This window comes from Hyperoodon ampullatus (assembly GCF_949752795.1).
Source record: "Hyperoodon ampullatus genome assembly, chromosome: 3".
In the NCBI taxonomy this organism is placed as follows: Eukaryota; Metazoa; Chordata; class Mammalia; order Artiodactyla; family Ziphiidae; genus Hyperoodon; species Hyperoodon ampullatus.
The window spans coordinates 5993900-6016594 of NC_136916.1; the positions used below are offsets into that span (position 1 = coordinate 5993900).

A 22695-nucleotide genomic window follows, 5' to 3' on the forward strand; every position below is an offset into this window, starting at 1 on the left:
GCTTACTGTTTTCTGAATCTGTGCTAATACCCACCCAGATAAGAAAATCCAAAAGAGATGGTAAAAGGAAATACCATGAGAGATTTCATCATGTTTACCTTTTAATTCTTTTATTATCATTGGGCATGTCAATATCCGGGTTGAACTGATAATGGAAAAGTTCAGTACCAAAGAGGTCATATTCCAAGTAACAGCCAAGTTGAGCAAACTCCAGTAGTTCCTTCTTGTCAAGGAGAGTCCTAGAGACAATAAGACAGACATATTGTTACTCTTAAGAGCACATTTTCCAGGTACTTCCCTGGTGGCCCAGGGGTTAAGACTCCAAGCTTCCAAATGCAGGGACGCTGATGTGATCCCTGGTCGGGGAACTAAGATCCCACGTGCCACGTGGTGTGGCCAAAAACAAACAAAAAAACAAGAGCATATTTTTCACATATACAGATTCAAAGTTTTAAGCACACTATGTACTGGAATGTAGTTGAAATCAAGGAAAAGAACTTTTTAGTTGGCTTTTATGATGTGACTATAAAATAGTTCAATTTGTTACCAGAAATTAGGGAAAATTCCCATCCAAAAGGGTGTTTTCCCATCTCAAGGACTTGGGAACCATAGACATTTTAATTATGCTGCCATCTCCAAAACAATTTTGTCATTCTTTTTCAGAATTGTCTTCAGGATATGCTCCGTATTCCTTTGAAAATCCTTAGTGGGACTGCTGTGAACTGTGGAAACTATCAGAGGAAATTTGGCCTCAGGACTGGAGAATTAGGTGAGTAATACTGATCTGGATAAAACAGGAAGCCAAGGTAAGGTAACAGGGCGATTTTCTTGTGAAGATCATAAAGCTGTTCTAAAATTAATTCCAAAGCATATGTGAATATCAATTGCAATTTTTTTTTTTAAAAAAGGAGGGGCGGTACTCCTACAGATATTTATGTTCTGGTGTGTTTATTTTTTAAACAGAATTTATTATTTTATGATAATTTTATGGCTATCTTCTCACTTCAGTAGAGATCATAGTAAAAATATCACTCTTTGTAAGACTATGTAAATGAATGGGAAAAGGAGAAAAATATAGGATGAGTGCAGGCTACAGACAGAAGAGTCGAGTCTAGAACAAGAGTAGATTATCTCAAGAAATTGAGACTCTAACAAGTAAAAAGGATGCCTAAAATTAACTCCCAAAATGCCATCGTAGAGATTCAAGCACAGAGAGAAATAGGAAAGAAAGAAAGAAAAAATCCTACCAGGAGGCAGTATGGAAAAAATGTGAGGGAAAAAATACACCTCATTAAACATTGTGTGAAGGGAGTTAAGGACCTAGAGGAAGGAAGTGATTGGGATCCAAAATGGGCTTGGAGAAGAGTTGCAACATCAGATAATCCTTGTCTTATTAGGGTTTTATCCATTCTGATATCCTACTCCTTTGCAATGCCAGGATGCAAGGATTAAAGCACTATTGTATGTCTATAAATCTGCTTCTAAGAGGTCAGAAGTATTTTCAAAGCCTCTCTTCCAAACCCTAGGAGGACCATTTAAGCCTCTGTGTCCGAGTGTGAGAGGATGCTGCTGTCCTGGGCTGCTGCCGGAGAGTTGGTCTTGACTTTCACTCAGCCATCATATCGTAGCGGGCTCCTTTTATTCTCTTCACCAATTTAGCGTAACTTAGAGTTCACGATGTTGTTTTAGGCAGGGAGGCTAAAAAAGTCTTTCCTTTATGCTATAAAATGCATATTAGCTCTGTGCTACCTTCTATTAATACCACTTCTTTTCTATCTTCTTACCATGGAGACCATTTTTGCTTCCAAAATTACTAGGCTAAAAGAATATGTGTTTTACTATAGTAAACATATTCTGTTTTCCCCAAAGAACCCTGCTTAAAAATGAAATATACACAATTAAAATAACATAAGGGGGAAGAGGTAAGTTTAGTATTTTTTTCCTTTTCTAAAATTTTTTATTGTTTTTGTCTGTGTTGGGTCTTCGTTGCTGTGCGCGGGCTTTCTCTAGTTGTGGCGAGCAGGGTCTACTCTTCATTGAGGTGCGCGGGCTTCTCTTTGTTGCAGAGCCCGGGCTCTAGGGCGTGCGGGCTTCAGTAGTTGCAGCATGTGGGCTCTAGAGCACAGGCTCAGTAGCTGTGGCGCACAGGCTTAGTTGCTCCGCGGCATGTGGGATCTTCCCAGACCAGGGCTCGAACCCATGTCCCCTGCATTGGCAGGTGATTCTCAACCACTGCACCACCAGGAAAGACCCACTGCTACATATTTTATCCTCAAGGACATTTTCCAGAATTACATTGACTTTGTGTGCACATTGTGTTTTTTAATTTTTATTTTGAAATGTAGTTCCCTCCCTGCAGTACCCTCAAAAACTGCACTTGAAAAATGGAAGTTATCCAAAAAGTAAGAAAGGAGTACTTTGTGGAGGTCTTCAATCGGTAGCTCAAAGCAAAACAACATATAATAGACAGGATTTGACCATTACAGTTATTTTGGATATTTCTAATAATATGGTCAGAGGAGGAGAAGGAACTATATTAATTGCGACCATTGCTTACTTTCTTACTAGGAGCCTGATGTTGCTCTAAGCCTCTTACAAATATTAAGTGGCATATATTAAGGGTCTTCTATAATGAGGTCCTCTCTCCTGAAGTTCAGACTTGCACGCCTAATTGCTTGCCATCTCTACTTGGATATCTAATAGGCAACTCAAGCTTAACATGCCTTGAACTAAACCCCTCATGTCCTGCCCCAAACCAGCTGCTCCAACTAAGTTGATGGCAACTCCATCCATCCAGTGCTCAGGCCAAAAATCTTGGAACTTTCTCCTCTTTCTTCCTCTGAATCACTCTACATCTAGCCCATCAAGATAGACTTTTGGTTTGACTTTCAAAATAGGACCAGAATCCAAATATGTCACCACCTCCCCTGCTACCCTCCTGGTCCAAAACACCATCTTCTCTTGCAGGATCCCTGCAATAGATTCCCAAGTACTCTCCCTACTTCTCTACCTTTGCTCTGTTACAGTCTATTCCAATACAGCAACCAAAATCTATCTACACACCTAAGTCAGATCAGGTCTCTCCTCTGCTCACAAGCCACCAATAGCTCCCCATTTCCCTCCGAGAAAAAGCCAGGGCCTTAACAGTGGACCACGAGGCCCTGAATGATCTTCCTGGATGTGGTCTTCCAAAAACCTCATCTCAGAGAGGGATGGGGAACATAGGCATCCGGATCTCCAGATGTCAATTATATATAAATCCTGCCGGTATTGGAAATGTTATCGGAAGAATGGCACCATAGGCAGGGATCACTTTCTAGAGGGAGACGAACATGTTCAATTAGATTCATCTACACATGTAAGTTTCAAATGTAAAATCCCTGGGAATTCTTACCCTGTAGAACAGCACATAGAAAGGAGTGTGTCTTTGAGGGAAATGGTCCCTCTGTAAAACACTCTTAAGAATTTCACAGTCATATGTAGGGGAGAAGATTTCAGAAAAGAAGCAATTAAGCTGATATTTTGACCATCAGGAGAATGCAGTTTAAAAAGGAGGCAGACAAATTTGCTGTCATTAAAAAGCCAGGATAAATATACATACACACACACACATATACATATATACACATACATATATGTATGTACCTACATACATACATATTATTATTATTAGTGACATTTGATGATGTGACACACCCTCGATAACTGAACATTAGTGTGAAGGCAACTAAGATATGAGTGCACTTAAATTCTCCCTGTTGAAGGAGGAAACATGGTATAAAATCCATGGGAAAAAGTAGGTCAATGATCAGACATACTTTTCAGAAGACAGCCCTGAAAATAAAATGAGTTTGGTATTAGCTATTAATGAGGCGGTAGGATGGAGAAGTAGGTGAAGCAAGAAAATAAAACAATAATCCTCAGGCAAAAAAATGGCCCTATCTCATTTAATCCTTACAAAAACTACATGAGAAAAGTATGATCGTCCCCATTTTATAGATGAGGAAACTAAGTCTCAGAAAAGCTTGTAAGTCTCAGCTTCCCAAATGAGGAGGTGGTGAATAAATGCAAATTGCATTCATCTTCAGAAGCCATGTTCTTTTTTTTTTTTTTTTTGCGGTACGCAGGCCTCTCACTGTTGTGGCCTCTCCCGTTGCGGAGCACAGGCTCCGGATGCGCAGGCTCAGCGGCCATGGCTCACGGGCCCAGCCGCTCCGCAGCATGTGGGATCTTCCCGGACCGGGGCACGAACCCGTGTCTCCTGCATCGGCAGGCAGACTCTCAACCACTGCGCCACCAGGGAAGCCCAGAAGCCATGTTCTTAGACCCTGCTGCCCCTTTTGTGATGACGGTATTCACCCACCTCAGCTGCTCCATTCCTTACGTCAGCACCTACCTATGGAGAAATACCCCCCATCACAAAAGCATCTCACCTTGCACCGTGAATGTCTAACAAGGTGACTTAACTACATTAAACTGACATTCAGCTGGATGACTTCCAGGGACTGTGAAGGTGCTACTGAAGTTGCATTTATGCATGTGACTTTTTTTTCACTTGGAGAAAGGATTGACCCCAGATGTCAAAATGGTACCAGGGGAAAATGTACTCTGTTTGACGTCTGTCAGAAGAGGATTAAACGGAGGTCCTGCCCCTCAGTGATCTCACAGCACTTCTTATAAGAGCGAAGGTGTCAACTGCAGCCAGTTTTCCTCATTCCATATTCTATATCCATGAATAATTATATTCGTTCTTTTTCCAGTCTTCCCCAGCCTTTAAGGTATATATCTTTCACCTCTTGCCCTACATAGTCAATGAGGTGACTTTGAGATGCAGAAGAGCTACTGCATTTCACCTGGAGAAAGTCCCTTCTTCCAGGTGAATGAAGTTGATTGCAATGTCATTTGTAAAATATCCTGAGGTTTCCCAAGAGGAAGATGAGATGTTTGAATCAAGTATTTGTTCTTGTTATTCATATTATATCATTTCTTCTGTTGCATGTTTGACACTTTTGCTCTTCAACCAGTAAACAGACTCTCTCTGTGTAAGGAACGGGCTTATATTTATGACAAATATATTGCTGTTAACTAAGAAAATGGTTCTCCGATGCCATTTGGCTATCTTCATTTTCAGAATATGGTTATCATGTACATACATGTTTTAAGGCCAGTTCTAAAATGCAAGACAGTTGATTCTGTTTTTCAAACCTCTTTATATTCTAGATCTGATCCAAGAGCTGAGGGGTGTAGTTTAATGTCAAAATGCACTCTGAGTGGGAACAAGGAAGTCTGTGTGAAGAGATAATTTAGAGAAGGATCTTTGTGCTCTCTGGGAGGCAAGAACTAAGAAGCAGAGGAAAGGATATAACACGTGGTGTAATCAAGATGATGACATTACCTAACATTTGTCTTGGGTTTTTACAGTTTCAAAATACTCGCAAATACATGATTTCATCTCATACATTCAAGCCCACCTTCATGAATTAATTCAGCAAACATTTACTGTCTTGTGCTATCACCTACCCCGTGCTAGCCTTTGTGCTAGAAATACTCCTATGAATAAGAAATTTAAGCTGCTGTCTCAAAAAACTGAAAGTCTAGGGAAGGAGATAGATATTTAAATTAATAATTACAATTAAATGTGTTGAAAGCTTTTTATAGTACAAATACATACAAAGTATATTATGAAAGAATCATGAAAGAGGTGACTCCTTTGTGTTGAGTCTTGAAGAAAACTATTCAGATGTAGGTTGGTGGGGTTTAAGTGTCCGGTGAGGGATGGATAATCCAGAAGAACACCTATTGAGAGGTAAAAGAGCTTGTCATTTCTAGAAGATAAGGCTGTAATTTATCAGAGCTAAAGTGCATGAGGGGAGACGCATCTATCCATCCATCCATCCACCCACCCACCCATCCATCTAATAAGAAATTGTTGATCATCTACTTACTATGAAGTATGAGCTGGGGAAGAAAAGACAAATAATACAGGGTCTCATCCTTCAAGATCAGTGTCTATTGAGGAGAAGAGACATGGAAACACATAATGGCTTTTCAGACCTTACCAAGTCTAAGAAAGTACTACTAGGAACTGGGGTGACACAAAGAAGGAGATATCAAACACTGCTTGGCTCATCCAGGAAAAGCTTCATAGAGAACAAAATCTCTGGTGAGTTGGATATTGAAGAAAGACTCTGCGTAGTAGGTCAGAGAATAGGGTATTTCCACCAGACGAACTAGGTTGTGTGAGAAGCATGTAAGAACACTCAGCACAGGTTACTCAAAGTCACGGGCAGTGTGGCTTTAGCCCAGATTCTGCCTGTGCACCAGAGAGGGTGGGAGATGAGATGGAGAGATGGGTGGGGACCAGATGACCAAGATGTTTGGATTTTGTGCTGAAGGTGACACAGAACCACTGAAGGATCGTAAATCAGGGTGGGGGAATGTAATCAGATTTGTGTTTGCAGAGATCCAATTGATGGCAATTTGGAGGCTAGATTAGGTTGCAGAGCTAAGGGAGCGGTTCCTGTTTGGAGACAATTACAGTCGTTCAGGTGACAATGAGGACCTGAATTAAGTGAACAACAGAGGAATAGATCACAGGGGCTGTGTTTGGAGATCTTAGCGTGGTAGACAGGTTCTAACATGTGGGGCTGCAGAGGGGAGGGGACTTTAGACTAACATCTGGGTGAATAATCCTGTCATTGACCAGAATAGGGCAAGAAGGAAGAGTAAGCAGTGGGACACGGTCCCCATAGTGACCGAAGTGTAGAAGGAGAATCAAGGGCCTGTCACGGGCAGTTCATTAGATGTTGGCATCATTAAATGCTACCACGAGCATGGAAAGGGCAGGTTCTGAAAATCATAATGAACTGGTGAAATACTGATGCTGCATATTAACATGATTGCAGAAATGAAGAAACTAAAGCTTGGGTCTTTTAAGTGATCAAGAACCCAGGAATTCCAGGAACTCCTAGGCTAGTGCACTTTCCATTATACTGTGCAGTGACTTTGTTGGAATTCATCAGCTACTCCAGTCTGTGAATTCCAGGGCCTGGAAGGTAAGCACTGTGAGTGTCCCTGTAGTTTGAGACTGGACTAGCTCAGGGCCTTACACATACAGAAGCACAGAATATCTTCAGTGCCAAAACTTATGAACTTGACCAAGTAATTAAAAAAATTTTTTTAACTTAAAAATACGATAATAAGGAGATGCTTATATATAACTGATTTATTTAAAACAATGTTTAATTTCAATGACTGATTATTATAAAAATTGTTTACCACAAAAGAACTCCAAAAAAATCCTGTCTCCCTCTTCACTGAATTTCTTAATTTAAAACCAATGAGTATTTGTACAGATAGTGTCATGTGGGATTCTTTATAATTTTATGAGAGTTCTTCAACAACTACTTAAAAGAATTATGAAACTCACCTAGAATTGTTGATGTAACAACGTAAAATAACTTTTAAAAGTTATAATACAATGTTTAAAAGAAATTAATATATAAATTACTATAACCTAATAAATTCAATGTTAATATATAATTTTAAGACACTATTCACGTATATTTCTATACTATTAATGACAGTTGCAACTTACCTGCAAAATCTGAAAAATTCTTAATTGATGAATTTCAATTAATTTATTTTTTAATGTCAAAAATAGAAACTGAATAGAATGAAGTAAGTTTTTAATGTACAGCCTAAACATCGTCTATGGCTAGAAAGTATAATTTATTACTTCAATTAAATATTTACCAGGGGGCTTCCCTGGTGGCGCAGTGGTTGAGAGTCCACCTGCCGATGCAGGGGACATGGGTTCGTGCTCCAGTCTGGGAGGATCCCACATGCCACGCAGCGGCTGGGCCCATGAGCTATGGCCGCTGAGCCTGTGCGTCCGGAGCCTGTGCTCCGCAACGGGAGAGGCCACAACAGTGAGAGGCCCGCGTACCGCAAAAAAAAAAAAAAAAAAAATTACCAGGAACTCTGGTTTCACACAAACTCAAAACCATCAATTCAGATGGTGCATTCACATTAATGTACTAGCTTATTCCCATATACATAGGTATTTTAAAGATTCTTTTGTCTTTTTTAGAGGATTTTTTTGTGATAAAGCATTAATTTTATGGAACAGTCTTTTCAACTGTAGAGAGTAACTGGGAATGAAAAGCAATAGAAAAATAATTCAGATTGCAATGTATTTATTTTACATATTCCTCATTATCTATATTTGAACAGGCATCTTCCTCCCACGTGATTCAGTTCCCTTCTTGGGTCTTTATCGTACAGAGATGTTTAGTGATGTCATAGGAGGGAATGACGTCACATTTTCAATATTATGACATAAGTGTAGGCTTGAGGAAAAGGAACAGATGGCTGCAAGAGAAAAATACTCTTGTTTAAATTACACCAAAACCAGAAGTTGGCTCTGAATTGCGAAATGTAATTAAAACCTCATTTTAAAATGGATTTCACAGTTTATCCACCCTAGGAAGAGCTTTTTACCATATGAACTTTCCAGCTACCACAGAGCACAAAAGAGGTTGCGTTTTTCATGTAAGCGATACACAGTTCAAGGCATGATGGTATTGAGGAGAGTGAAGATAAATCTCATAGACATGGCAATCCTATTTGTTATAATGTCACGTTTCATGGGAATGGTGTCAGAGTCATGAAAAATGTCTCTAGAAGAAAAAAATTACTTGTGGAAGCTTTTGGTGGGTATAATGTATCAGAGAGAATACAGGACTAGTGCCTTCGTTTGCTGTTGACATTGGGCTGATTTGCCCAAGTGTCTTTGTGAAAGAGTGCGATTTAGGATGCTCAACACATACCAATTACCAGCATAACTTAATTGCATTTTATTCGGCACTTTTAGGTATATTAAGCAGTTTTGCTCCATTTCAGTTTGTCCAGTATTTGCCTGGATTTTCTATTTCTTTTAAAATAAGTTTTGCAATGAAAGGAAAACCATGATAAACGATAATCGGGGAAATTTGCCTAGCACATTAAGGGTTAAAACATAATTTTTCTTAATGCCTTTTGACAGATGAGCAAAAGACTGGAGGCTTAAATGACTTGCTGACGGTCACTTAGCAAGTAAGTGCTGGTGTCAGAAATAGAATCAGACACTGTGACCCCAGCATTCCCTCTTTCTCCATTGTCCCAGGCAGACATAGAATAGGCACTGCATTCATGAAAGAGTAGCTGTGGCCAAGGTCACCACACGACATCACACTGAAATGTGTTCAAGGTTTGTGTTTCTTTGTCACTGAGTGCTCTCTATAAACTGATGTAGACTTTAAAAAAAAATTTTTTTATTGGAGTATAATTGACTTACAATGTTGTGTTAGTTTCTGCCGTACAGCAAAGTGAATGAGTTATACATATACATATATCCACTCGTTTTTAGATTATTTTCCCATATAGGTCATTGCAGAGTATTGAGTAGAGTTCCCTGTGCTATACAGTAGGTCCTTATTAGTTATTCATTTTATATATAGTCGTGTGTATATGTCAATCCCAATCTCCCAATTTATCCCTCCTCCCTTCCCCCCACCCTGGTAACCATAAGGTTTTTTTTTCTACATCTGTGACTCTATTTCTGTTTTGTAAATAAGTTCATTTGTACCATTTTTTTAGATTCCACATATAAGTGATATCATATGGTATTTGTCTTTCTCTATCTGACTGACTTCACTCAGTATGACAACCTCTAGGTCCATCCATGTTGTGACAAATGGCATTATTTCATTCTTTCTGTGGCTGAGTAGTATTCCATTGTATATATGTACTGCATCTTCTTTATCCATTCCTCTGTCGATGGGCATTTAGGTTGCTTCTGTGTCCTGGCTGTTGTGAATAGTGCTGCATTGAACATTGGAGTGCATGTATCTTTTCGAATTATGATTTTCTCTGGATATATGCCCAAAAGTGGGATTGCTGGATCATATGGCAACTCTATTTTTAGTTTTTTAAGGAACGTCCATACTGTTCTGCATAACGGTTGTATCAATTTCCATTCCCACCAACAGTGCAAGAGGGTTCCCTTTTCTCCACACCCTCTCTAGCATTTATTGTTTGTAGCTTTTTCGATGATGGCCATTCTGACCATTGTGAGGTGATACCTCATTGTAGTTTTGATTTGCATTTCTCTAATAATTAGTGATGTTGAGCATCTTTTCATGTGGCTCTTGGCTACCTGTATGTCTTCTTTGAAGAAATGTCTGTTTAGATCTTTCACCCATTTTTTGATTGGGTTTTTTCGATATTTGACTGGGTTGTTTTTTGATATTGATCATGAGCTGTTTGTATATTTTGTAAATTAACCCCTTGTCTGTCGATTCATTTGCAAATATTTTCTCCCATTCTGTGGGTTGTAGTGTAGATTTTTATGTAAAATTTAGCTACAGTCATACCTAATTCTATACCAGTAGCCATGATGGTATGTTTAAAAACATCTAGTTTTTCTTATATTTTCCTGTCTCATGCCATATGGGTAACAGAAGAAATGTCAGTGGGTTTTAGGAAATGAGAAAAGGGCAGTGTACTAGTAAATATTCTCTCTTAACAATTCTCATGTGCTTCTCAGGCCCCTATTTTGTTGCCTGAATTAATGTCTTTAATTTCTCACTCCGTAGTTGGATCTGAGCTGATATGACTAAGTAAGTTGTCTTTACTATATATAACATGTACAAAGTATATACTCCACAAGGCATACTCATCCCTCTCACCACATACTGTGCATTTTGCACGTAATGCATGCATACGTACAATCCTAACAATAAACTGTTAAGAAATACAGCACTGTGTGCAGAGGATTCTAAGTGTTATAAACCATTTCATGTGCAAAACATTCCAATTGTTCTTTTTTTTTAAGTACCTCCATGCTATTTAAATATATAAAAATATTTTGGTCCATTTTAAGTTTGCCAAACTTTTGCCTGGAATTGTTTTTGGATGGTTTCACATTAATTCACTAGTATTCACAGGAATTAGAACTGTACAGTTCGAAGGATACCAGATGATTATTTTTTGGTGCCTTTACAATGACACCCTTAAGGTTAAGTCACCATAATTACAATGAAGTAATCATGTTGAAGGCAGAAAATGGGTCTTGTTCCGTGCTACATCCTAGTGTCAGGTATATGGTAATTAGGCACTTCACAAATATTTGTTGAATGAATGAATAAATGAAGTGATTTTCCACTCACTTACTTTATCTAATTAAGAGCATAAAAAAATGTATCTAAATTGTGTCCTTTAAGGAGGTGGGCAAATTTGGCCTGGATAATCAGGGGTAAAGAGCCCATCCACTGCAATCTGCCTTCTCCTCTTTCAGAAACCCTTGGGTCAAATTCCTCTACCTTCCACAGGGAGAAATTTTCAAAGAGAGAGATGTGCTATGTTCCTGCGCTTAATTAGCATTGTGCCTCTAATCAAACTCTAGGCCCTGGATTTCCATTAAAACCCTTTGGTTTGTTAAATCGATAAGTAGAAGAAAGATTGAGGCATAGCACCTGTCTTTGGCCATCCCAGTGGCTCCGAGTTTGATCAGAAAATAGTTAGTACCCAGCCACGTTGCTTTACCCAACTTTCCTTGGTGATGACAGAATTTTGCTGTCATAAAAATACCTACAGCTACTCTATAGTACATTGCAGAGAAAATTCCTTGGAGGCGGATGGCAAAAAGACTCTCCATGGGTTATCTTCTTCAATCCCATATACCCTGTGTCAAACCAGGGGCAGAGGCAGTGCTGTGATTATATGCCACCTGGAAATGTGGCTAGAGTTTTAACAGGTAGTCAAGTTTTAATACGTGATTAAAAGGCATAAAGCCTTTGTAGATTAAAAGCCCAAACAGGAACACATAAGTGCTGGTGTTATTTTTCGAAAAATGTTGACTTTGGGCGGCTGTAACTGTCAAGGGCAGCCCCCTACAATGTTCCCTCGGGTTACATCCACCGCAGTCCACAGGCACTTCCACAGGCCTGTATTTCTTAAAGAGAACAGATGGTTAGGGGAGGGGCCCAGACACAGAAGCAGATTTATCTTGTCAGGCTGTTCTCTCCAGGCAAATGACCTGAAGCAGGTCACAAGTGGTCACATGACAACAGTGTGGTTCAGAGGTGTCCTAAGGTGCTGGCCATTCGTTAACTCTTCCCTCTCAGGGTCTCAACTGCTTCTTTTGGATAGGCATATAGCAGTTTTGTTGTTGTTGTTTTATGTGTGTGTGCATGTATTTTAAGGTAAAATGCCTTATCAGGAATGCTAGTGAAGATTTATATATCTTTAAAAATATTTAATTGTTGGTACTTCCCTGGTGGCGCAGTGGATAAGACTCCATGCTCCCAATGCAGGGGGCCTGGGTTCAATCCCTGGTCAGGAAACCAGACCCCACATGCACGCTGCAACTGAGAGTTCACATGCCACAACTAAGGAGCCCGCATGCCACAACAAGGGAGCCCTGGAGGCACAACTAAGGAGCCCACCTGCCAGTGCAACCAAATAATTAAATTAGAAAAAAAAAGATTAGAAAAACTTTTTAAAAATTTAATTGCATCAATGGATTGTGGACACCTGGAGATATTTTATTTTGTATTCTCAAATGATAGAAATCCTACCTTTAGGGGGATGAATGAACAGTTTTACAGGTAGTCAAGGCTGAGCGGCAGTCCGGCTAGAAAGCCCAGTGTCCTAAAAAGAGTTGCAGGACAGACCAGCATCTTACCTTGCTTCCCACGGTCACAGCAGCCTGTGGGTTCAGAACCTTCTCTTTCAAGCCTAAAAATTCTTGTTGTTTTCCTGGAGGCCTTGTTTTCAGGATGCTCTTCTTTTTGTGTGTTGTATGTGCATTTTGTTGCATGAAATACATGTTCTTTTGTGATTTGTCCCCATTATAGAAGCTGAAGTCCTTGCCGTTTCAGTACAGGTCAGATTGTGTGTGCAGCCCAGCAGACCTCAGAGAGTCTGTGAAAGGCTGACCTAGTCAAACGCCAGCCTGGCAACTGTCTTGCTGTGAACACTCACATCAAAAAGCTAAAGTTGCCTGTCTCTGCCTCCCTGATTTTTTTTTTCTGTTACTTTATTTGGTTTGTTTTTCCCAATGCACTCCTTTTTCTAAAGCCATTTTCCCTAGTTGCCTGTCCTCTGAAACGTTCATACTTCTAGGTATAGTATTTCAGGCCTGGAACCCTGAATAATCCATAATATAGGGACAGGATGGGTGGCTGTTCTAGAATTGGTCTCAGGATTTTCTAGGATGCTCTGAGTTTGTCTGATGTCAGTTCGAGCTCCCCATTCCATCCTGGGCCATTTTAAAAGGAGGCATTGAAATGGCAGCCAGTGAATCTCAGATACTGTAGCTTTATCGTTTAAAAGAAAATACATATACATATGTGTATATATATTTTATGTACCTATACATGTTTGATTTTATGAGCAAGGAGTAAACATATATACACACACACACACACACACACACACACGTAGAGTTTGATGTTATGAACAAGGAAGTCCTGCTGTTGTGGAAGTTAACGTTTATTTCACAATTTTCAATGAAAGGTTATGTTCTATTAATGCCAGGCCTCATTTTCTCACTTACCTACATGTCTAAGTATAAACAAATAGAGTTAGAAAGATTCTTCTTTAAGAATTAGTATGAGCCAGTTCAAGCAGTAGGGCAGGCTAAACATTCACAGGATACCTTGCCAACATAGTACATGTAAAATAATGAATAAAATGAAAGGGGACAAAATATCATATTTTTAAATGCCTGGCTAAGCTGGTAGGAAAGTAAAGGACTTGTTCAGGGGGCAGAAACAAGAGAGAGCAGAGAAAATAAGGAGTAAGGGGTGACCTAGAGCAGCCGTTTGCCTGTTTTTTTTTTTTTTTTTTATTGAGGTATAATTGATGTACAATATTATGTAAGTTTCTGGTATACAACATAGTGATTCACAATTTTCAAAGCTTATATTCCATTTTTAGTTATTATAAAATATTGACTATATTCCCTGTGTTGTACAATATATCCTTGTGGCTTATTTATTTTATACATAGTAGTTTGTACCTCTTAATCCCCTACCCCTATCTTGCCCCTGCCTGCTTCCCTCTCCCTACTGGTAACCACTAGTTTGTTCTCTGTATCTGTGAGTCTGTTTCCTCTTTTGTTATATTCACTAGTTTGTTGTATTTTTTAGGTTCCACATATAAGTGATATCATACAGTATTTGTCTTTCTCTGTCTATTTCATTAGCATAATACCCTCCAAATCTATCCATGTTGTTGCAAGTGGCAAAATTTCATTCTTTTTTACGGTTGAGTAGTATTCCATTGCTTATAGACATCACATCTTCTTTATCCATTTATCTGTTGATGGGCACTTAGGTTGCTTCCGTATCTTGGCAATTGTAAATGATGCTGCTGTGAACATTGCGGTGCACGTATCTTTTTGAATCAGTGTTTTTGGCTTTTTTGGATATATATCTAGGAGTGAAATTGCTGGGTCATATACTAGTTCTATTTTTAGTTTTTTGAGAAAACTCCGTACTGTTTTCCACATGACTGAACCAACTTACACTCCCACCAACAGTGTACAAGGGATCCCTTTTCTCCACATCCTCACCAACATTTGTTATTTGTGTTCTTTTTGATGGTGGCCATTCTGACAGGTGTGAGGTGATATCTCATTGTGGTTTTAATTTGCATTTTCCTGACGATTAACGATACTGAGCATCTTTTCATGACCATCTGTATGTCTTCTTTGGAAAAATGTCTACTCAGGTCTTCTGCCCATTTTGTAATTGGGTTGTTTGTTTTTTTGATGCCTGGGGGGTTTTAAAGGACGAAGTGAGAAAAAACCGGGGCTGAATAGAAATAAATCAGAGACATAGCCTCTGCCAGCACAAGAAGGGAGTACTCCTCTCACCCAAAAACAACACCCATGTGGGTGGACTCAGTGCAAATCTGGCCCACAGAAGGAGTCTTTGGAGATTATATGTCTTCCTCAGTCTTGTCTTCTGGTGGAGGGGAGGCAGTTGGGAAAAAAGTCTTCCATGAGAATCTATAACCACAAACCTGCACTTACTGAGTTTAGGGGCCAGAATTCATAGCACCTGTGTGGTTCTAAAACCCTCAAATGCTTAAACAGTCACAAAAAGATAAATACGGTATGATTCCACTTGTATGAGGTACCTGTAGTCACATTCGTAGAGACAGACAATCGAATGGCGGTTGCCGTGGGCCAGGGGTGGGGGGATGGGGAGTTGATGTTCAATGGCTGTAGAATTTCAGTTGTGCAAATGAAGAGAGTTCTAGATATCAGTTGCCCAACAATGTGAATGTACTGAACACAACCAAACTTGACATTTCAAAATGGTTAAGATGGTAAATTTTATGTTATGTGTATTTTACCACAGTAAAAATTGTCTTTTAATTTTTAAAAATTTAAAGTAGTCTCAGGTTGGTAATGCCCCCTGACTGCCTATAAGAAACAAACATAGCAAACAAACAAAAGGCCAGGAAAAGACCCTCCAACCCAGGATTTGTAATAATTTCCAAGGAATCTAAGATCACAGTAATAGTTTACAAGGAAATAATGAATGAGGGCCAGAAGGACCAACAAACTATACACTCAGAATAAAAAGACAGTGGGAATTAGATTTATTAGGTGCAAGGTTAACATGGTATGCTTCATTTTTTTTTTAAAGATGAAGCTGAAAGCATGTTGAAGGAGAAAGAAATTATCAAAATTAACCAAGGAGATTTGAAAAGTAACCAAATAGAACTTACAGAAGAAAAAATAAAAACTATAGTTCTTAATATTATAAACCAAATTGATAGACTAAGCAGCAGGTTGATTCCACTGGAGAGAGAAGGAGTAAATAGGAAGATGGAACTGAAGAAATTACAGCTCAAAGATGCAAATGGATGGAAGTATGAAGTGCAGGTATTAAGATCCTACCTATATCAACTTATAGTTTACAATGTAAATAATCTGGAAATATGGGTGAAGCAATATTTGAAGAGACAATGGCTGAGATTTTCCAGAAACAATGAAAAATACCCTCCTACTGAGGAATTCCAAGCATACAAAATAAAAAAGAAATTCACACTGAGATAGATCATAGGGAAAATACAGAATACCAGAGACAAAGATGCTAAAAGTCATCAGAAAAAAAAAGACAGGTTACTTCAAAGGAAGCACAATTACTTTGAGCTGATATAACAGCAATAATACATGTCAGATAAAAATGGAAAGGGCTTGGAAAGAATAACTTTTAAATAGAATTATCTATTCTAATTCACTATTATACATTATCTATTATATTAAATGATCTCTTATGAATGAAGGAATAAATGCATTTGCAGACACATGAAATCTAAGCATTTATTACCAAAACAGACCCTCAGTAAAGGAACTTCAAATGATGTACCTCAGGAAATAAGTAATAATTTAAGGATAAAGGTATGAGATGTGAGAGGAAATGATAAGCAAAGAAAAAAAGCAAAAAAGTTAATCTAAATCTACATTAACCATGTTTTTTAATAATAAAATAATGTCTTATCACTGGGATTAAAAAATATCAAGTAGGGAATTCCCTGGTGGTCCAGTGGTTAGGACTCCACGCTTTCACTGCCAAGGGCCTGGGTTCGGTCCCCAGTCAGGGAACTAGGATCCCACAAGCCGTGCGGTGTGGCCAAAAAAAAAAAAAAAAAAAAAAAAAAAAAAATCAGGTAGACCCCACATCCTGGAAAATATAGCCTATGACTTAGATGGTGAGTAACTGAGGTTTCTAAAGTTCTTGTATTACTAGGAAGGAAGGAAGGTAAAATTGTTTACTATATTTTAAAATGTTTAAATTTGATGTGTTAACTATACATGTTAAATTTTCTACTATAACTACTAATAGGATATAAATCGTACACATACCTTCCAAAGAAGTAAAGAGGAAAAATAGAATATGGAGGTGAAGAAAAAAGCCAATAAAAAGAAATCAAGAAATTTTAATGATAACTATGACAAAAAAATGAAATAAGCATATCAGTAAACATAGTCAATGCAAATAAACTGAATTTAGCATATAAAAAAAGAGAATGACTGGGTAAAACTCCAAACCCAGCCATATGCTTTTTATACGAGACACATGTAAATTATAAAGACAAACACAAAAAGATTGGTACGGTCACATTAACATCAGATAAAACAGCTTTTAAAACACTAGTACTGGGCTTCCCTGCTGGCGCAGTGGTTAAGAATGCACCTGCCAATGCAGGGGACACGGGTTTGAGCCCTGGTCCGGGAAGATCCCACATGCCACGGAGCAACTAAGCCTGTGTGCCACAGCTACTGAGCCTGCGCTCTAGAGCCCACGAGCCACAACTACTGAGCCTGTGTGCCACAACTACTGAAGCCCACGTGCCTAGAGTCTGTGCTCTGCAAGGAGAGAAGCCACCGCAATGAGAAGCCCGCACACCTCAACGAAGAGTAACCCCCGCTCACCTCAACTAGAGAAAGCCCACATGCAGCAATGAAGACCCAACGCAGCCAAAAATAAATAGAATAAATAAATTTATTTAAAAAATAAAAATAAAAAAATAAAACACTAGTACTTACATTGCGAGGTAAAGCAGCTCCATATATGTTGATATAAGTTTCAATTCATCAGGAAGATATAATAATTTGTATGCATGTGATAACATAGCTTCAAAATATATGAAGCGAAAACTGAAATATGTACAAACAGAAACTAAAGATCCACCATGAGAGATTTTAACATACTTCTCGTAGTAACCAATAGATCAAGCAGTCAGAAAATCAGTAGAAATATAGAATATTTGAACACCATGATTAACAGCTGTAGTCTAAGGGGTATATAGAGAGGATTTATATAATAACAGCAGAATGCAATGTTTTCAAGAACTTAATAAATATTTAAAAAATTTTTAAATATATATTATCTATACTCTTTTGTATGCCTGATATACTTCACACTGTTTAAAAAGTACCAAAAATCATCCTTATTGATTAAAGGTGCTACATATATTCCATATCATACAAAAGTATATTATCAAATACATTATTTTAAATTCAAATGAAGCTACCCAAGATCGCAGAGCAAATGGTAGAGGCAAGATTTAAAAGCACATGTCTCTGGGTCCAAAGATTCTATTCTTCATACTGCGACGCACTACCTCTGTGACCAGTATCCAGAAACATCCCTCTGTTTTATCAGTACAACCAGAAGATTCCTGAAGATAGCCAAGTATTGATCTCAATAGCAACCCAGCTGCCAGGACAACTGCCTTTACCTTGATGTCCCTCAGGTTCCCCATTAACACTGGTTTCTCTGTTCTGCCACAATTATAATATGTTTTATTTTTTATCTGCATAGGATTTTACAGTATTTTTATTAAGATGAAGCATTTTACCAATACGTTCTGTAGGAGCATTAGTTTATTAAATAGCAGACTGTCAGGTCTGATGATCAGGACTTATCAGTCTGCTAATATGGCTGTATTCCACTTTGCGAGATAGAATTAATTGTAACGTATTATTAGTCTCATCGGTACCATGTTAATTCTTTCATCAATTCAATGTAAAGGCCGATGTCTAGCCTTTGCAGCATTGTTAGGCTTCTTCATACAAATAACTGCAGCTAACGTCTGTTTATATAGTCAGTTATTTTGCTGAGCCCTACGGGTCTAATACAATATGAGGGGGTTGAGTGGTGGACCTCAGAAAGACATGTCCATGTTTCAGCCCTGTCAATCTCTGAAAGTGACCCTACTTGGAAAAAGGGTCTTTGCAGACATAATTGTGTTAAGGATCTTGAGATGAGATCATTGTGGATGATCTGGGTGGGCACTAAATCTAATGACAAGTGTCCTCATAAGAAGCAAAAGAGGAGACACAGACAAGCAGAAGGAGGCCATGTGAAGACAGCAGAAATTGAAGTTAGGCTACAAGCCAAGGAAAGCCTGGAACAACCAGACACTAGAAGAGGCAAGGATCCCTCCTCCTGTAGATCCCTGGAGGAAGCACAGCCCTGCCAACACCTTGATTCCAGACTTCTGGCCTCCAGAGCTGTCAGAGAATACATTTCTATTGTTTGAGGCCTCCCAGTTTCTTATAATTTGTTACAGAAGCCATAGGAAACTAAGACATAATACCGCCAAACAAATACTATACGTATTACTATTATTTTTTTAGCCGTGCATTTTCCAAAATTAAGATGATTCAAACCACCAGTCACAACAACACACCTCAACATTTCTATGCGTTTATTCTCAGGGTGAAAGCCATTCAATTCCCCTTCCCTTTATATTTGCAGATAAATTTATCACTCTTAACTACTGGCAAATACTGAGCGTGTGGAATTGGCACCAACTGTGACATCATACCCTGAGACAAAGTGGGGACACCAACTGTGAAGCATCATGAAAGATTAAGTAAATTAAAAGAAATTCATTATGCAAAATACCTAGGATACTGACACAGGGTAGGGACACAAAAATGGCACTGGGGATTTTTATTAACGTCTATGGTAAAACTTTATAAACACTATCTTCCAAGTAGTTAGTAGTTTTTTTCTAGTGCTTTATGGATCTGATGATTTTACTTATTTGATCATTCATGAATCTTGTGATGGTTTGCACTAGTTGGCAGATGGTCTGCTTACCTATCAAGGTGTGACATAACCGTTTTGGAGATGTCTGCTCCAGCTTCTTGCAGCACTCGGATAATCTGAAATGGTGCACTTGGATTCCTTCCCGGGTGAACAATAACAGGACAGCCGAGCTGAGCCTGAGCGTGAGCTGTTGCCAGTAGAACCTTTCTTTCACTCTCAGTCAGAGGCCAGGAGCAACCAATTTCCCCAATAACGCCACACTTGATACTGGTTCCATCAGCTCCATGGAGAATTTCATTAACAAGGACATCGGTTAGCTAAGGAAGAGAATGAAAATTGATAGACTGGATTTTATCAACACAGAGTCACCACAGTATGTGCATGAATGTAGTCATTCGGTCACTCATTCTTTTAAAAATGTATCCAACATCCATTCAGTTAGTATTGGTCAATGAGGAAGGCGTTTTACTGACCAACTCTCAAATTCAACAAGTTACTGTAAAAGAATTTGAAAAAGAATCGATACATGTCTATGTAGAACTGAATCCCTTTGCTGTACACCTGAAACTAACACAATATTGTTAATCAACTATACTCCAATATAAAATAAAAATTAAAAAATAATCAAAACAACAAGTTACTCTAAATCAAAGAGTCCATAGTAACTTACTGTGATTATTTACCAAGAAATTCATGGCGTTAGGAGGCTGCAGGGGAAAAAGTGACTTAATGACAGTACATTCACTGTACATTCGTTCATTGAGATAAAAATCTGTATTTGAACCTAAGGGGCATCCAGAATGTAAAAAGACTGCCTCTGAATCTATGTCAACTCTAGCAAGTAATTCTTTAATTTTCTCTTATTCATTCTGTTCTTTATCCTATACAGCAAAGCAGATTGACAGCACACAATCCTTATATTGAGTGGTTAGAAGAATGTGTAATCCTGATATCAGGATAGTCTTCAAATAATATAAATGAGTAAAAAGGGAAAGGCCTGACTGGAAAAAAAACGCAGATAAAATTTTGAAATATTAAGTATTTTAAAGATTAACTGACTCTTTGCAAAGACTGCAGCTGACATTCTATGCCTATGAAACAGGCAATGGAAGATACATATAAATATATACATATAGGGTTAGGGTTAGCAAACGGTAAGGTTTAGGGTACAGGTGAGGGTATGGCAACGTGTTAGGGTCAGGGTTCGTGTTAAAGCACGGGTTAGTGTAGTGTACAGATTAGGATTAGGGTAAGGGTTAGGGTAAGGTGTAGGGTTGGTGTTAGGTTTAGGTTCAGGGCTAGGGTTACACACATCTAAATGTATATTATCCGTATATGTAAAAGGAGAGCACACACCCATACAAAAAAGCTTTGTGGCTTATCCTTTCTTTTTGTCCCTGAAAGATTTACTTTTCCTTCTGCTCATTCTTGCTTAAGATCATATTATGACAAAAACAGGAACATGGATTTTCTTCTATCCCTCCTGGTTTGTAAAAGGAGAAGGAAACATATTCGCAACTGTGCCAAGTCTCTGCCTGCCAGGTTTCACCCGACAGTGAATTTTTATTGCTGGTTATTATAAAATCCAGAAAGAAAATTGAGGTTGCATAACTGAAGCTTCTAATGGAAAACCGAGGTTTACACACAGACTGTGCCACCGCTACTGCGCACCATGATATACATGAATCTAAGTATTAACCCATTGGGTTTTCCGGTGACTAGTGCATTTAGATCTCCCTCCTGGATGCTTTTTCTTTATGAAATGAAATGTTCCTAATTTAGGTCCCATTGACAGATGCCTTTGCTAGCTAGCAAATTTCTACAGCATGCCTCTGAGCCAGTGACATTTCCAAATGTAGATGACACGTAGGGATATTCCACGGTCTGAAGTTCTGATGATTCTGAATTTACACACAAATATTGTTCCAAGAAATTAGGGCTTTTTACCTGCTCCACTGACATGGCTCTGGTCTCTGAAGAGTGAGTTGCATCCACATAAAACCCAGCTCCGGATATGATGTGGACGCCAGTCTCTTCTGCAAGCCGCTTCAAGGTCTGCACATCTCGGCTGATCCCAGTGGTTGTATTTTCCACCAAAGCTCCTCCACCTTTGGCTTTAAAATCCAACAGTTCTTCCTTGATGGCTTCCGTCTCCTGATTCAACTGCAGATTCTCTCTATGGGAATAAGGGTTTTTCTGGATCCAAAATAAATTTTTCATCGTAATAGGTTCATTGGAGATCACTTCATGGCACGGAGGAGGCGGGCAGTAAGAGCAGTCAAAAGTCATTGTCAAGTGTTCGTGGGTCAGGGTGCGGCCCAGTGTGCTTGGCTCCACAAGGCCCAGAACAGTTTGGACTTTCCCACTTAAGGAAGACATTTCTGATGGGACCAGGAGATGCTCTAAAACGAGCGTTTTCTGGAAAAAAGAAAACTGTAATCAGAAAATTTAACACACACATAAATTCTGTCCATAGGGGATGTGAGGCTGTGAACGTATACCCGTATAAGAGAGAGAATCAATGAGACTAGAGATACGATCTCACTTATCATCCTGCCAAAGTCAGAGCCTGCTGCTTGTAAATTGCTTAAGTTCACTGCAGCTCTAAGTGACATGCATGGCGTTAAATGTCCCCCAACCACTTCCACTTGGGACTCCTCTGCCTGATTTAATCCCAAACTCATCTACTGGAAGTATCTCTTGATATTCAGTTCACATTTTTCTTTTGCTTAATTTTACCTCATTAGTCATAGCTATGCTGCCTTGGATAACTCAAAAATAATCTCCATTAAAAAAAACACTTCATAATCAATAACTTGTCTCAAAAGCAGCCATGTATCAGAACTGTTTCATTTGTCATTTTTCAGCTAAATTAAATTTACTGAAGCTACTGATCATTCCATGACTCATTCACTATCCACGTGAACAAATTTCTGTTGAAGGTCCACCATGTAGAAATTGGATATATAAAGAGAAATACGACAAAATCTCTGACTATGACGATTTCACAGATTATTCCCTCAAAAACAGCTGGAGGGACTACATCTAGGTTTAATAATGAAAAAGAAAA

The 22695-nt window shown here is 38.7% G+C and overlaps 1 protein-coding gene across 2 annotated transcripts in view; it reads right to left on the reverse strand.

The window, feature by feature from the left end:
- Nucleotides 1–22004, reverse strand: part of PTER (phosphotriesterase related) — a gene marked incomplete at both ends in the record, with an annotated part of 28445 nt that extends 6441 nt beyond the window's left edge. The window contains 3 exons of one of the 2 annotated variants that reach the window (XM_079700285.1): nucleotides 99–239; nucleotides 19677–19942; nucleotides 21573–22004. In XM_079700285.1, the coding sequence (XP_079556411.1) occupies nucleotides 99–239; nucleotides 19677–19942; nucleotides 21573–22004 (839 nt within the window). The remainder of the gene's footprint in view (nucleotides 1–98; nucleotides 240–19676; nucleotides 19943–21572) is intronic. The other variant, XM_079700286.1, reaches the window with a different exon arrangement.
- Nucleotides 22005–22695: the final 691 nt, after the last annotated feature.